The sequence below is a fragment of the Hylobates moloch genome, unplaced genomic scaffold (genome assembly GCF_009828535.3).
Source record: "Hylobates moloch isolate HMO894 unplaced genomic scaffold, HMol_V3 SCAFFOLD_14, whole genome shotgun sequence".
Taxonomy (NCBI): Eukaryota; Metazoa; Chordata; class Mammalia; order Primates; family Hylobatidae; genus Hylobates; species Hylobates moloch.
Window position 1 is genome coordinate 81173327 of NW_026652289.1, and position 17049 is coordinate 81190375.

The window sequence follows — 17049 nt, forward strand, 5'->3', positions numbered from 1 at the left end:
CAATACATCTTGGAAGATGAGGTAGTACAGTGAGAGTATACTGTAAATTTTAAAAGATTTATGCCAAAGGTGAACAGAAATAGTCCAGGAGGAGGATGAGCCATATAAATAGAAGTTAAAGGAGGTCTGAGCTTTAATTTCTTCATCTCTTAAAATATAAGCAGTATTATCTTCCTCAGAGTCAATGTGAGCATAAAGCAAAGGTGCTAAGCAGAGTGCCTTCTCCCTGAGTTTCCTTTAGGCATTAGTTCTTTCCTATGTCTTGAAACTAGAAGTGGTTCACTCCAAAGCACATGAGACTCTAAATGAAAGCCCAGAAGACTGTCTGTAGACAGTGGGTAGCAAGGGGATTGACTGGAAAGGCGGCTCTTGTTCTAAGGCATCTGGCCCAGATCAAGGAAGAGCCTGGGTATACTCTTCTAGACGACTGTGTTTGCAGGGGTGAGCATAGACTGGGGAAGCCCTGGACTCTAATTTTTCTCAGTGGCTGCAGAAAGGTGAACAGCCTGCTAGAGGGCAACTGTAGACACACTGTGCCCTGCATCATTTTTCGCTCCGAAGTGTGATTGAAAACTAATAAGCCAAACTGGCAAACAACAGCCAAACCTTAGCTGTTTTCAAATTTTCTTCCTTCTAAAATGCTACTCTAATATAAGCATGCTATCTCGCACTTCCTTTTTGAGGTGACTTACTCTCAGCTCTAGGTTCGTGTAAGTCAGGTTTCAGCATGGTAGAAGCCATTGGTTGGCTTTGGGTGACTGCCAAATAGACTCTTACAGGGATTATGTGTAATAAACACTCTATCATATATTCAACAGTGATCTCTATTGCAAAATACACTGAGCCTAAACCTTTAACTTCTGCCTAGTTGCTTAAAATTTTGCCAAGGTTGCTTACCAGGAATTAAAAGAGGACTAGGAACTTGAGTGCTATATGAAACATTAGAAGTGATCTAATCTGGTATTTTCCAAACTATATTCCAGTACAACATTAAGTGGCTTGTGACATGTTTAGCAGGTGTCCCTTTAAATGGATTCTGTGGTCAAATAAGGTTGGAAAACGCTGTTATATAGAATTAGGTTTTCTATACTAAAGGACATCCCAAGGTCTTTAATATGCTAGCATGAATCATGGTTCTTTAAGAGATACAGTGTGTACCTTTTCTCACACTTACTTGACCGTAAAATCCTTTTGTTGTAGAACACATATTGCCATCTTAAGAATAGAATGTCAGGCAGAGGCCATAGTGTAGTCATTAAAAGCACCGCCCTCTATTGTTTAACTGCCTGGGTTCAAGTCCTAGCTTAACCATTTACTGATTTTATGATTTTAAGCAAATTGCTTAACTTCTTTGTACTTCAGTTTCCCCATTTAAAATGAGAACACTAATGATACCTAACTATATGTTGTCATAAAAATTGAACAGAGCTAAAAACAGTGTCTGGCACATAGTTAATGATTATCATACTATTATTACTTGCCTACCGTTTAGGTTAGAATAAGCTGGACTAATACCTTTGATTCTAGAGATGACGAAAGCGAATCCCAAATAGGTTTCTCATGCACTACTCACTCATTCAACAAACTGACCCAAGTCCAGTATGCACCATGCATAATGATTCTGTTTCCAGAAATGAAGATGAACAAGGCACAGTTCCTGCCCTGGAGAACACACACATTAGTGACTTGGCGCAGATGACACCGTTTAGGAACCGTAGGAAAGCCAGCAGGCCAGACCTCCTGACTTCTGTCCCCCAGCTCCTCTGATTTCATTCTGAGATAGAATAACCCATGCAACCTGTAAGCAAGAATATGGGGCACAGAGTACAGCCAATAGACTTACCTTTTCAAATTGGGCATGAGGGCATATGTTGTAAATTTTTGTTGGTGTGATCTAGCAATTGTCGGGAGAAATACTTTGGAAGGAAAGCAGTCTCTTAAAAATATAACTTAGAAAGCAAAGTAAGAGCTAGTATGCAGAAGTCTATGTAGGAGATCCCCAAATATGGCTTTATTTATTTATTTATTTGGCTGCCATGTCACTGATGGCCTTCTCTGTGTTTGTTTAGGTATCTCCTCTGAGGGCTTTCCCTGGGATGGCTTCAATGAGCAGACACCTAAAGACCTTCCCAACAGAGATGGAGGTGCATGGGTTCTGGGCTACAGAGCGGGACCAGCCTGTCCATTTTTGCTTCATGAGGAAAGGGAGAAGTCGAACAGGAGTGAGTTGTACTTGGATCTCCATGTAAGTAGAAATCTTTGTGATTGTGCTGTGGTTCCTTGTGGTGAACAGAGGCTCATTTAATACGTATTTAATGTAAATTGTGTATATAAAGTTGCATTTAATGTATGGATCATTGTTTAAAAAATTCAGTGGGCTGCAGAAAATCAAGATGCATCTTGGTGATCTGAAATTTGTACACTAGAAAGTAGCAACTTGTCTGTAAGCGACTGTGTTTGTCATTTACCTGAGTGTTTTCAGAGCACTCTGTTCATTCGCTTTGCAGCCTAAATCTCTCATTGTGGAAGTACCCACTGGTTGCGAGTCACTTCTTAATATCTTTTTACTAAAAATTTGTCAATAGTGTATGTAAAGCCAACTGATATGCTCTGGATTCTCAAGTGAAATCCAAATACCCTGCCTTCCTTCCATATTCATGAACCTTTCTCTCCAGCTGCTGAAATAACAGGTGACTAGGTTGGCAGAAAATCTGCGGAATATAGGATGATGCATTTAAAAAACATAATCACCTCCTTTCTCTTTTTTAAAGTTTTTGTTCACTTTTAATAACCTCTCTGCAGCTTTTTTTTAAATTTTTAAAATTTCAATAGGTTTTTGGAGAACAGGTGGTGTTTGGTTACATGAATCAGTTCTTTAGTGGGGATTACTGAGATTTTGGTGCACCCGTCATGTGAGCAGTGTACACTGTACCCAGTGTGTAGTCTTTTATCCTTCGCTTCCCCCAACCCTTTCCCTCAAGTCCCCAAAGTCCATTGTATCATTCTGATGCCTTTGCGTCCTCATAGCTTAGCTCCCACTTATGAGTGAGAACATATAATGTTTGGTTTTCCATTCCTGAGTTACTTCACTTAGAATAATAGTCTCCGATTTTACCCAGGTTGCTGCAAATGGCATTATTTCATTCCTTTCTATGGCCGAGTAGTATTCCATGGTATATGTATATATGTGTGTGTGTATATATGTATATATGTGTATAAGTGTATATATGTGTATATATGTATATGTATATATGTAAATATATATCACATTTTATTTATCCACTCGTTGATTCATGGGGATTTGGGCTGGTTCTGTAGTTTTGCAATTGCAAATTGTGCTGCTAATAAACATGCATGTGCAAGTATCTTTTTCGTATAATGACTTCTTTTCCTCTGGGTAGATACCCAGTAGTTGGATTGCTGCATCAAATGATGGATCTACTTTTAGTTCAAAAAAACATAGCCTTCTCTGTTTTCTTTTTGTTGCTGTTGTTGTTTTGTTTTGTTTTGTTTTTTTGAGATGGAGTCTTGCTCTGTTGCTCAGGCTGGAGTGCAGTGGCATGATCTTGGCAACCTCTGCCTCCCAGGTTCAAGCGATCCTCCCACCTCAGCCTCCTGAGAAGCTGGGCTTACAGGCGTGAGCCACCACACCCAGCTAATTTTTGTATTTTTAGTAGAGATGGGGTTTCACCATATTGGCCAGGCTGTTCTCGAACTCCTGACCTCAAAATGTTCCCTGCCTCGGCCTCCCAGGGTGCTGGATTACAGGCGTGAGCCACCACATCCAGCTACCTTCTCCTTTCTTATTCATTCTTGTTTTCATTGACACAGAAGTATTGACTCCTCCTTAGAAAGCACTGGGCTGGGGTTCACCTAATTCCACATTTAGGTGGCCTGATAGGATGGACCAGATTATTGTGATTCTGTGCAATCCCTTTTTACCCATCCAGTTTCCTGTCACAGATGAGGTGAGCACCAGAAATCTAAGGAGCACTTTTTCTTTTTTTAGCTGTTAACTTTAATGCCTATTGACAATCTTGTGTTCTCCAGCTCATTACTTTCAGACCTGGAACCATGTGTTTGACGGGTGTGGGTTAAGTCTGTGATGTTCACATGGGTGGCAGTCAAAGAGCAGGAGAACCCTGTATTTTTCATACCATAAAACCATGGTCACTGTATGTCATTTTAGAACAGCATTCAACATTCCAGATATTACAAAAGGAGGTTTAGAAATGAAGCTGGAAGTTGAGAAAGCTGCAGTCCTGCAGGAGATGACATGAGAATTAGTGAAGTTTTTGGTTTTGTTCCCGTACGTAAAGTTGTGCGTCTTGAGAGATATGCTTAAAGTAGGAAGTGTAACAGTGACATCTGTTGGTCAATTACTTTAAGTTGCATTTGCCGCAAACAGCAGGCCTACAGTGTAAAAGTGCAGAAGTAGATTTTTAAAAGCTACTTTCTTTTTCTTCTGTGTTTTTAAAAAATACTGTGTTTATGTGTTTTTTAAAATTGGCTAAACTGTGTATTTCTGGTTTTCCTTTTCCTCTGTAAATTAAATGATTACTTAATTTTTTACAATTATAAAAATCCTACACAATCCTTATAGAAAATTTGAAATACAGAGTTACAGTGAAAAAAAAACCTCATAATCTTAGCAGCTAAGACGGCTGTTACAATTTGATAAATTTTTTTTGTATTTTTTCACTAAGTATGGTTTGTTTTTGAATGAGAGTTTTTTTTAAAACATAAAAGCATTCCGGATTTTATAACCTCCTTTTTTTGTTTTTTGTTTGTTTTTTTTTTTTTGAGATGGAGTCTTGCTCTGTCTCTCAGGCTGGAGCGCAGTGGCATAATCTTGGCTCACTGCAACCTCCGCCTCCTGGGTTCAAGCGATTCTCCTGCCTCAGCCTCCCGAGTAGCTGGGATTACAGGCACCCGCCACCACGCCCAGATAATTTTTTGTATTTTCAGTAGAAACGGGGTTTCACCGTGTTAGCCAGGATGGTCTTGATCTCCTGACCTCATGATCCGCCTGCCTCGGCCTCTCAAAGTGCTGGGATTACAGGCATGAGCCACTGCACCTGGTCTCCTCCTCTCTTTTTCAAACAATTAACACTGCTTATCCAGGCTGTTGCAAGCTCGTTATAGATGTGTTTTAAGTAATTAATATTCCACGAAATGATATGCCAAAATTTATTTAATTATTTCTCTGTTATTGGATATTTTAGTTGTTTCCAGTTTTGGAATAGGACCACTATTTGGAAATAAAATAGCGTGACCACAAATACAATTTTTCCTATACCCTTCCCCCCCATTATTTAGGACTATTTCCTTATGATAAAATTCTAGGAGGTGGATTTTTTTCTATAAGTATTTTTATGTTTTTGATATTTATCACTAGATGAAAAATGTCTATTTCCTGAACTATCCTTTTATGGGTTTTATATATTTATATATTATATGTTACATATATATGATATATAAATTATGCATATGAATATATGTATAAATACATATGTGTGATATATAAAAATATATTTGTATATATAAATACTGTGTAATTAAAAAGTATATATTAGTATGTTGCTTAGTTTTTCATTAATCAGAATTACAAAACTAAAATAGTTTCTTTAGATTATTTTCTGAATCAACAGTTTTTATAGTTTGGGCCCTGTGTTTCCGTCCTCACCTCAAGCCCTTCTCCCCTCTTTGGACAGTGTGATTTGACTCCTACATGTTTAAATATTGGTATTCTAGGTAAGATTTCTATCTGAAAGGATTCTACTTATTTAGAACAAATGTGTGTATCCTATAAAAGACTACAAATTGGGGCAGTGTATACTGCTTGGGTGATGGGTACAAATCTCATAAATCACCACTAAAGAACTTACTCATGTAACCAAACACCACCTGTTTCCCAATAGCTTATAGAAATAAAAAAGTAAAAAAAGAAAAAAAAAATTAGCCTACTATTAATGACTAGCAGCTCACAAAAACTCCTTTTCTCTGGTGGGCTTTGGACTCTAAGCAATATATTGATCAGCTTGAGACACTGGACCAGCACTGCCGTGCTTCCAGTTTTAAACCTGACTTGCAGCATCACCATCAGGATGTTACTTTCTTAAGCCTTTTTCTGTGGCTACACTGACTCTCATTAGTACGTGATGAAAGGTAAAACATTTCATACTGGAAATAATTGGTGGGAGTTGGTATCCGTGAGTCAGGATGGACACTGATGTTAAGGCTAGGGCTGTTACTAAGTCCCCTCATTTAGCTGGCCATTCATCTTTTACCTACTAAACTATGAGAAGACTCAGGGGTTCCTTGGGGAATGGCAGGAGGTGGGGTTGGTGTAGGACAAATACTATGGAGACTCTGGGAGCATCTATTTAACAAACTAAATGAAAAGAAAACAAAAACAAAAACCTCCTTTACCCTCACAACACTTCTGACATTCTGAGACCAAATGTACGTGTTTTTTGTAACAAGCAGTTCTCCAGTTCCCTGTAGACACTAACTAAATGTCCCACAATTCAATTCAATTGACATGACCTACTTGGAATTGTAGCCACATCCCACAAGTTAAGGGTTCGGTCCCACAAAACTGCCACACCTCAGATGCCAGTCACAAGTTACCCATAACTTCTGTCCAACTTGGATACAAATAGGAGGTTCCTATGACCCCCTCTTCGGGTTCAATAATATGCTAGGATAACTTGTACAACCCAGGGAAACAATTTACTGACTATTACTGCTACCAGATAGGGGTCTTGATCCAGACCCCAAGAAAGGGTTCTTGGACCTTACACAAGAGAGAATTTGGGGCAAGTCCATAAAGTAAAAGCAGGTTTACTAAGAAAGTAAAGGAATAAAAGAATGGCTACTCCATAGGCAGAGCACAGTGGTATGGGCTGCTTGACTGAGTATACCTATAGTTATTTCTTGATTGTATGCTAAATAAGGGGTGAATTATTAATGAGTTTTCCAGGAAAGGGGCAGGGATTTCCTGGAATTGAGGGTCCCCCTCCCCTTTTTAGACCATGTAAGCAAACTTCCCAACATTACCATGGCATTTGTAAACTGTCATGGCACTGGTGGGAGTGTCTTTTAGCATGCTGATGCATTATGAGCAGTGAGGATGACCAGAGGTCACTTTTGTAGCCATCTTGGTTTTGGTGGGTTTTGGCTGGCGTCTTTACCACATCCTGTATCAGCACGGTCTGTGTGACCTGTATCTTGTGGCAACCTTTCTTATCTTGTGACTAAGAATGCCTAATCTACTAGGAATGCAGCCCAGCAAGTCTCAGCCTTATTTTACCCATCCCCTATTCAAGATGAAGTCGCTCTGGTTCAAACGTCTTTGACATTACCAATTTATTACAAACGATATTTTTAAAGTATACAAATGAACAGCCAGATCAAGAGATACATAGGGTGAGGTCTGGAAGGGTCCCGAGCACAAGAGCTTCTGTCCCTGTGGAGACAGAACTTTCTTTGGGTAGGGTTTTTATGCAGGCTTCATTACATTAGTGATTAGCTCAACCTTTAGCCTCTCTACCCTCCTGGAGGTGAGTTGTTGGGACTCAAAATGCCAACCCTAATCACAAGGTTGGTTCCCTTGGCAACCAGCCTTCCATCCTCTAAAAGTCACCTCATTAACATAAGCTCAAGTGTAGTTGAAAGGAGCTTGTTCTGAATAACAAAAGATGCCCCTTTCACCTTTATTGTTTCTGAGCTGTTTCAGAAGCTGAGGACAAAAAACAAATATTACAACTTCTGTATATATTTGAATATATTTGAGTATATCCAAATATTATTACTACTACTATGGCTCTTATCACTTAAGAAGTCATGAGGGTTTTAGAAGTTCTGTCCAGGAGCCAGGTGAAGACGAAATATACAGTATATTTCTATCAATATATCACACAACTAGGACTTTGGTGTAGATGCTAGACTGCTGCGTAGGGAAGCTCTGTTTCGGTAATTATCCTGCAAATCCTGGTCAAGCAAATTCTGTAGACTATTATGGGCAAACTACGAAGCTCTGGAAAGACTGAACCCAAAGCTCTGGCAGCTCCACTTTTGGGCCATGTAGTTTCCAAGTATTGTATGGGACATGCCTATATTACAAAATTATTTGTTTTATCTGAAATTCATATTTAACTGGGTATCCTATATTTTATTAACTAACTCCATCACTCCTAGATATTACTTTTGAAACAAGATCCAAATGTGTGAATTGCCCTTGGGTAGCATCTATATATGACAAAACTTCAGTCACCCTGGAGCGCCCATTTAGGACATGAATATTAAGAAGTTAGCCTGAAGGGGCAGTTTTTTATGTTCCACTGAACTAGGAGCTACCATTAGCCATGCATCTCAGGTCCTAGGGCACTTTCAACCAGATTTATCAAAGGCAACTGAATATAGTCAGAGACTAGAGAAGCACTGGGGCCTAAATTCTTAAAACAAGTGCAGTTTCCTGAATATTCCATTGGAGAGGAATGCTCACCATGGAGAATAGTTTCTAATGTCTTTACAAACAAAGACCTGGGTGGGTAGAAAAGATCCTAAAAGAAGTATGGCCTGAAATTGAAAACAAAGTTATGAAAAGCAGATACAGGTAAGTAGTCATTAGGATTATATCCTGGTGGCAATACTCTCTGGAAATAGAATTTTGCATGCCAACTTTTAAAACACTTTGGGAGGCCGAGGCAGGTGGATCACCTGAGGTCAGGAGTTCGAGACCAGCCTGACCAACATGATGAAACCCTGTCTCTACTGAAAATACAAAAATTAGCTGGGTGTGGCGGTGGGCACCTGTAATCCCAGCTACTCGGGAGGCTGAGGCAGAAGAACCGCTTGAACTGGGAGGCAGAGGTTGCAGTGAGCCGAGATTGCGCCATTGCTTTCCAGCCTGGGCGACAGAGCGAGACTCCGTCTTAAACACACACACACACACACACGCACGCACGCACGCACTTCTGAACTTTTCTTGTTGATTCTGGTTTCCAAGGCTCATCACAATCCCCTTCTCACCTATGAGGCCCTGCATGTTTTTTACTGAATTGGCTTAATTGGCTGGGGAAGACACAGCATCCCGTTCCAAGTAATTGTATGTTATGAACCTGGATGTAATTACCAAGGCTACTCCCAAGCTTGACTGTCTAAACAGTAATAAGAACCTCCATGTCTTATTGATCACTTCCTAAAGGCCAGACCCTGCCCTTAGAGGTGTTATTATACATATTGTACAAATAAGCAAGGGCACGGGCAGGATTTAAACCCAGATCTGAGACTAGACTGAAGTACTTAAATGTTAAGTCCTTCTCCCTCTCCACTACTTCTGGACTTACTTGTTTTCTTTTGTTTTTAATTTAAGAACAAAAGACATTCATTTAATGGATGGGGGTTAGCTCCCATAATCAGTGAGGATTGGGATCTAGGCTCAGAATTAGAGAGCTAGAACTACAACCAAAATTACTCCACAGAACTCATCCAGTAAAAATTCTGCAGCTACTAATAGGGGACACTAGATTCCTCAGCATGCACCAGGTATCCTGGGCTTTTCAAATTAATGGTGATTGAGGTGATGGATATCCTAATTACTTTTAATTATTACATATTGTATACAAGTATCAAAATATCACATGTACCCTAAAATATGTGTATCAATTTTTTAACATTTAAAAAATAAAATTAATGGTGAAATCTTGTTGGAAATGTTGCAAATGCAGGTTCAGCTGCTTGCTGCCTGCCAAACCAGTTAACAAGGTTGGGGGTATGGTAGAAGAGTGACTTTATTATAAATCAAAGCTAGCCGTGGAGAAAATGGTCCAGGCTCTTGTCTTAATGGAACCGCTTCAAGTTTCCAAGTGAAACGTGAGGGTTTAAGAAGGGGAAGTTTTGCCATGGAGTACCCTCCATGCAAGGGGTGAGGCAGTGTACATCTGCGTGACTTGTCCCAGTGGCTTGAGTTATTGCCACATCTGGTAAATGGGCCTGCATCATCTCATCATCTTGGGCTCAGCCGCAGCCTTGAAGCAAGCTCCGGGTGGGGGAGATTTCCACAGGTGCTTGTATTGTTTCAAGATTTAGTCTCTGGAATTTTTTTTTTTTTTTGAGACGGAGTTTTGCTTTTGTTGCCCAGGCTGGAGTGCAATGGCGCAATCTCAGCTCACTGCAACCTCCGCCTCTTGGGTTCAAGCTATTCTCGTGCCTCAGCTTCCTGAGTAGCTGGGATTACAGGCATGCGCCACCATGCCCGGCTAATTTTTGTATTATTAGTAGAGACGGGGGTTTCACCATGTTGGTCAGGCTGGTCTTGAACTCCCAACCTCAGGTGATCCGCCCGCCTCAGCTTCCCAAAGTGCTGGGATTACAGGCACCCGCCATCATGCCTGGCTAATTTTTGTATTTTTGTAGAGATGGAGTTTCACTACATTGGCCAGGCTGGTCTTGAGCTCCTGACCTCAGGTGATCCCTCTGCCTTGGCCTCCCAAAGTTCTGGGATTACAGGCATGAGCCACTGCACCCAGCCAGTCTCTGGAACTTTTAAGCAGACATATAATTAAATGCACTAGCAGTGTGAGGGGGTGTCTAGTGGTTAACACAAAGAAAGAAAAGAAAAGAAAAAAGAATAAAACTTTAAAATTTAGGCACTCAGTTACAGGAACACTGGCAGATTTCAGTCCTTCCACCTTCCTTCACTCCTAAATAACAAACTTCACAGCATAAATTAGATTCAACATCAATAAATGCGCAGATTGCTCTCTGTTGTGTCTTTGCTTACATGGAGAGGGCCGCATTTTTGTGTTGTTTACACGGAAGCCAATGAAAGAGTCTACCCCTTAAAGCTACAGGCCATAGGAATGGCTTAACCAAATCATTAGGATATTCATGACAATGTGACTTGTACTTGCAAATGGAGTGAATTTAGAACTATCAGAGTAGCTTGTTTGCTGACGGAGTGTGTTCATTTGTGTATGTGTGAGTACATGTCAGTATGTATGTGTGTGAAAGAGAAAAAGAATGAGAGACAGAGATCATGTGTCTGTTGGTGGTATGATAAGTGATCAAGAAATTATCCAGATGAAAAGAACAGTTCAAAGGGATGAATTGATCAATTTGGAAAATCATTTTGTTTTTTACAAATTCCTCATTGCTTTAAGTCATGATAAAGCAGTTGAAAAAAAAGTAATCTGATTTATTTCCTAATTCACATGCAAGTTAACCGGTTATCTCTCAAATTAGTACAAATTTGGAAATTGATGTGAAGGATGGTTATCATGTTTAAATAGAATTTCTATTTTCTGCTGATCACAAATTCTTAAGCCAGTTCTCACACTTCTCTACAAATTGAAAGATAATGGCAAATCTGCTAACAGCTCAGCTTTCTTTTTTTGAGACGGAGTCTCGCTCTGTCACTGAGGCTGGAGTGCAGTGGCACGATCTCAGCTCATTCCAACCTCTGCCTCCCAGGTTCAAGTGATTCTCCTGCCTCAGCCTCCCGAGTAGCTGGGATTACAGGCGGGCGCCACCATGCCCAGCTGATTTTTGTATTTTCAATAAAGACAGAGTTTCACCATGTTGGCCAGGTTGGTGTCGAACTCCTGATCTCAGGTGATCCTCCCTCCTCAGCTTTCCAACGTGCTGGGATTATAGGCATGAGCCACTGTGCCCAGCCTCAGGTTTCTTTATAAAATAAAAAGAATAATAAGTTTGGCTAAATTATTGCATCACCTTAATGCTTAATGGAACTGTGAAATTTGTTTTTCCTTGATCTTGATAACACACATTCTTATTTCTTCTTCTCCTATTCTGATGAGAAATATCATAGCTGTTCATATAAAATTTGGACTCTTGAGGGTATATACAGAGAAAACTCTGTATTATACTTTCAAAGCCAGAGAGATCACAGAATAGAACTGAATTTTATATAAAACGATGAGGAATTTTTCTAGGTATTGTATATAAGTGAATTGAAATATTGCCTCTAAAATACTTTATTTTCTCTAAAATTCACATGATTGTTTTTGGCCCCCTTTGGATGTGTTCCAATTTCTTACCCTCATTTTTCTGTCTAAAAGCTTAAGGTTCTGCCTGCATTCACTAAACTTAGAGTGCTGTGAGCCTCATGTGGTATCTTCCAACCTTGGTCTCTTGCTACGTACGTCATTTATACTCCATGTGTGTCTTTCAAAAACCATTTTTTTCTTCTCTCTCTCCAGGATGAAGGTGGGAATTTGTAGTTAAAATTACAATGCTATATGAGCTATTTAGAATTTGAAATGCAGTAGCCTTTGCATACTGACTGTTTGTGAACACTCTGTATTCACATAAAGTTCTGGTTTTTATGGCCCAGTTGTTTTTTGTTTCCTTTTGGATTTTACAGATTTTAGTTAAGCAATTCCAATTTATTAGTATCATTATTTCTAAATTGCATTAAGGATTGCAGCTACTAGTGTCTTGCATATGAACATCATAAACTTCCTTCTCCAGCTATAGAAAGTATGTGACTTTGATTCTAGGAACTGTTACAGCATTTCTTCAGAATTTTTCATGAGGCTTTTTAAAGTATTGAACATGACAGTAGTCCTATATATACTTGTTTTATTTAAATCTCCGATTAAAATGATGTACCACATGGAGGTAATAGTGAATACATTTCAAAACCATGGAAACATGGTTCCTCCCTACCACCTGCACATGCTCCATAATAATGATGGTCACATTTATTTAGCTTCTGTGGGGAATCAAGCAAGCACTGGATTAAGAAGATTAGCACATTTAATTCTTGATCTATTCTATGAGTTAAGTATTATTCCCATTTTACACGTGGATGCTATCTTAGAGACGTTAACGAACCTGCCTCAAGTGACAAAAAGCTAGTGTGTGACTAGTAGTATCTCATGCTAAACCCCAATATGTCCCTCTTCAAAGACATAGCCTTGTTGCCTCTACATTTTCTCTGCTCTCTCTTTAACTGTTTAAGAATTGGTGTTCCTATTTCTCTACATCCTCTCCAGCACCTGTTGTTTCCTGACTTTTTAATGATCGCCATTCTAACTGGTGTGAGATGGTATCTCATTGTGGTTTTGATTTGCATTTCTCTGATGGCCAGTGAGGATGAGCATTTTTTCGTGTGTCTGTTGGCTGCATAAATGTCTTTTGAGAAGTGTCTGTTCATATCCTTTGCCCACTTGTTGATGGGGTTGTTTTTTTCTTGTAAATTTGTCTGAGTTCTTTGTAGATTCTGGATATTAGCCCTTTGTCAGATGAGTAGATTGCAAAAATTTTCTCCCATGCAGCCATAAAAAATGATGAATTCATGTCCTTTGTAGGGACATGGATGAAGCTGGAAAGCAACATTCTCAGCAAACCGTCGCAAGGACAAAAAACCAAACACCGCATGTTCTCACTCATAGGTGGGAATTGAACAATGACAACACTTGGACACAGGAAGGGGAACATCACACACCGGGGCCTGTTGTGGAGTCAGGGGAGGGGGGAGGGGATAGCATTAGGAGATATACCTAATGTAAATGATGAGTTAATGGGTACAGGACACCAACATGGCACATGTATACATATGTAACAAACCTGCATGTTGTGCACATGTTCCCTAGAACTTAAAGTATAATAAAAAATATATATTTTAAAAAAAAAAAGGTTGGGCCGGGCGCAGTGGCTCACACCTGTAATCCCAGTGCTTTAGGAGGCCAAGGCAGGTGGATCGCTTGACCCCAGGAGTTTGAAACCAGCCTGAGCAACATAGAGAAACCCTATCTCTAGAAAACAAAACAAAACAAAAATTAGTCAGGCATGGTGGCATGCACGTGTGGTCCCAGCTACTCACGGGGCTGAGGTGGGAAGGTGGCTTGTGCCCTGGGAGGCAGATGTTGCAGTGAACTGAGATTGCCCCCACTGCACTCCAGCCTAGGTGACGGAGCGAGACTCCGTCTCAAAAAAAATTGGATCATAGTTGTGACAATGCCTGACTGACTTTCTCTTTTGCAATTTTAGTGCATTGACATTTGTTTCAACAGTTTTCTCTTTAAATGTCTTAATTAATCATTGAGTATTAGGATCAAAGAATCATTGCTGATTCAGGATTCGTTTGTGACCTTTCTACCCTCTGTAAACTTCTAATTTCAGTAGCCATTTGCTTCTGGGTAACCAGCTGATCTATTTTGCCTCCCTTCCTATGTTTCAGTAGGAAAGGAAACTGTTATAAAATACCATAGTTTTTTTGATTTATTGTCATGAAAAGAAACATTTAGAATCAGATGGATCCAGTGCAAATGCTGGCTTTATTGCAGAAAGTTTCATTGGACAGTAATAATCTGTCAAATGCGATTAATGACATCTTTCTCATAGAGTTATGGAGAGGATTAGGGTGCAAGAAAACTTGCATAAAGAACTGAGCATGGTGCCTACTTGGAACAGCATGCATGCTCCTCCCATCCATCTTCATTTTCTTTTAGGTAAATCCCCACCTTCCCTAGATTTTCTTTTGTCCTCTTTAAAAATAATTTTAAATGATACCTGGATCTTTGGAGTTCGAACTAATATTCTCAAGATAACTTATCCTTTAAAAAAACTAAAGAAGCAAAAGAAAAAGTTATAGCGGTAGCCATGAACTGACTCGCTTTACTGCATGAGAAGAAGGGAATATAGGCAGCAATAGGCATAAGTAGTCTAATAAATTACAGGTCTTCATCTTTTATCAGGAGCAGCTTAGTCACAATGAAATGCTTTCTCCATAGACTCCATGCCTTCTGCTGTCATTAGCCATACAGAACAGCAATATTATGCCTTCACTTTGGGAAAGCTCAAAGCTCTTCTGAAACACATTCCAGGAAATTCTGTACTTTAAAGACTGCTACCCACCAACCCTCATCCCCCGCCCCCCAGCTTCAGAAGTCACAGCCTTTCTCTCCTCTTTTACATTATTTTACTTTGTCATCAATATTAAATCCATTTCTAGGGGACCTTTGACACTGGTTGGTGGAACAACCCAGTCTTAGAAATATTTGAGAGTAGGATTCTAGCCAGTAATGTAATAACTATTTCAAAGTTGATTTTCAGGTCTGTAGTCTTTTATTTCATTTGTAATGAAGCAGCACTTTTGAAGTCTAATGAATTGACCCAAAACTAAAAATAAATGAATAAATAAAGTGGCTGGTGCTCTGCTATGGAGGACCCAGGCTTGCTCATTGTCTCAGAAGAGTCCTTCCCCAAAGAAGGAAAAATCTCAGTGCTAAGGCACCTAGTCTCATTTTCAGCATGCTTTTTCTCATGAGAAAAAGATGGAGGAAGCCCCAAATTCATGGACTTTTTTTTTTTCTCTCAAATAACTGAGTTGGTTTAAAAATCATGTTGGAGCTTGAGAAACAAAGAACAGGGCAAACTTTGTCACCTTATGCAGTGGCCGCTTGAGAAAACTTTACTCTCTTCAAGTGACACAGATGAAAGAATCCAATCCAGAAAACACTGGCCCTGAAACACCCAAAGGATCCCTTGGAAGAATTTTCTTTGGAGCTTAGTTTCCTTGTGGCATGGTTGTGGCTGGGGCGTGCAGAGGTGTGTTGTATGTAGTCCTTCTGCCCAAGTGCATATATCAGAGGGAGCTAGGAGAAGAAAACTTCTTGCTTGGGCTGTTAGTTCATCAGTAAATACTTGTTTTATAATTAGAATGCTAAAAAAGTATGTTAGATGATGGTTGGTGTCCCTAAGGAAGCTGTTCCTTTCCTAGGAAAACATATCCTACTTACTGCAGGTTATGAGGGCCAAACACATAATAGTGTATGCCTCGTAACAATTCGTGAAGTAGGTACTGTTCTTACCAGTTTCCAGGTGAGGGAGCTGCAGCACAGGGAGCTTATCTATAAGTTGCCCCAGGTTAAGTCTCTTGTAGGAGTGGAGCATGGTGCGAGCCCAGGACTCAAGGTCTGTTCTTTTTTTTTTTGTTTTTGAGATGGAGTCTTGCTCTGTTGCCCAGGCTGGAGTGCAGTAGCGCCATCTCGGCTCACTGCAACCTCCACCTCCCAGGTTCAAGCGATTCTCCTGCCTCAGCCTCCCAAGTAGCTGGGACTACAGGCTCACACCACCACCACGCCTGACTAATTTTTTGAATTTTTGGTAGAGACAGAGTTCCGCCACGTTGACCAGGCTGGTCTCGAACTCCTGGCCTCAAGTGATCCGCCTGCCTCAGCCTCCCAAAGTGCTAGGATTACAGGTGTGAGCCATCGCACCCAGCCAAGGGCCTGTTCTTAACTCTGCACACTGCCCGTGTTTCTTGGTCATCACAAGATTACATATCCACTGCTGTCTTCCTTTCTTCAAGCTTCACAAGATGTCCCAGCCTTTCTCCTTTCCTTTTAGATTCTTCTAGTTTGTTATCAATATTCAATCCATTTCCACAGAAGCTTTGATACTGCCCAGTGGAACCAGTCTTAGAAATATTTTACTCTTAAGACTTTTCGACAGAGAAAAAAAGCCCTTAATCACTGGGATGGGTCCTTGCAAGAGGCAGGTGCTGCCTGTTTTCTTTTTAACCAATTAGTAAAAACAGCTGCAGGCTTTTGATGGGGTGACCCAGAGAGGCTGTTGTAAGCGTTGCGTTGGCAGAGGAACTCCACAGCATCAAGGCAGGGAAAGTGCTACAAAACTAGAAGTTTAAGGGTATCTCTGGCTTTTTCTTTCGTTTGGCCTTATATTCCCGTGAATTAGGTAGAAGCAAGGTGTTGTCTCCATTTCAAAGATGTGGAAAATGAGCATAACAAAGATGCTGATGAAGAAGGTAAGATCTCACAGCATAGCAGCAGGGTGATGTGATATGGGTGAATAGGAGATGGGACCCCTTTTTTCCCATCTGGGTGCTGCACTTGAGCAGTATGAACTGGTACCAGTTGTTTAGCTTCCCTTGACCTCAAATGTCTTCATCTTTAAAACAAAAGGTCAAGCCAGTCCGGGAGCAGTGGCTCACGCCTGTAGTCCCAGTACACTGGGGGGCAGAGGCGGACAGATTACTTGAAGCCAGGAGTTTGA

The 17049-nt window shown here is 40.3% G+C and overlaps 1 protein-coding gene across 7 annotated transcripts in view; it reads left to right on the forward strand.

The window, feature by feature from the left end:
- FMN1 (formin 1) overlaps positions 1 to 17049 on the forward strand; it is a 434114-nt gene that overhangs the window by 103303 nt on the left and 313762 nt on the right. For 6 of the 7 annotated variants that reach the window (XM_058428057.1, XM_058428056.1, XM_058428059.1 and 3 more), the window contains one exon: positions 2070 to 2245. The exons of the other annotated variant lie outside the window; for it this stretch is intronic. In XM_058428057.1, coding sequence (XP_058284040.1) covers positions 2070 to 2245 — 176 coding nt within the window. The remainder of the gene's footprint in view (positions 1 to 2069; positions 2246 to 17049) is intronic. 7 annotated transcript variants of the gene reach the window in all.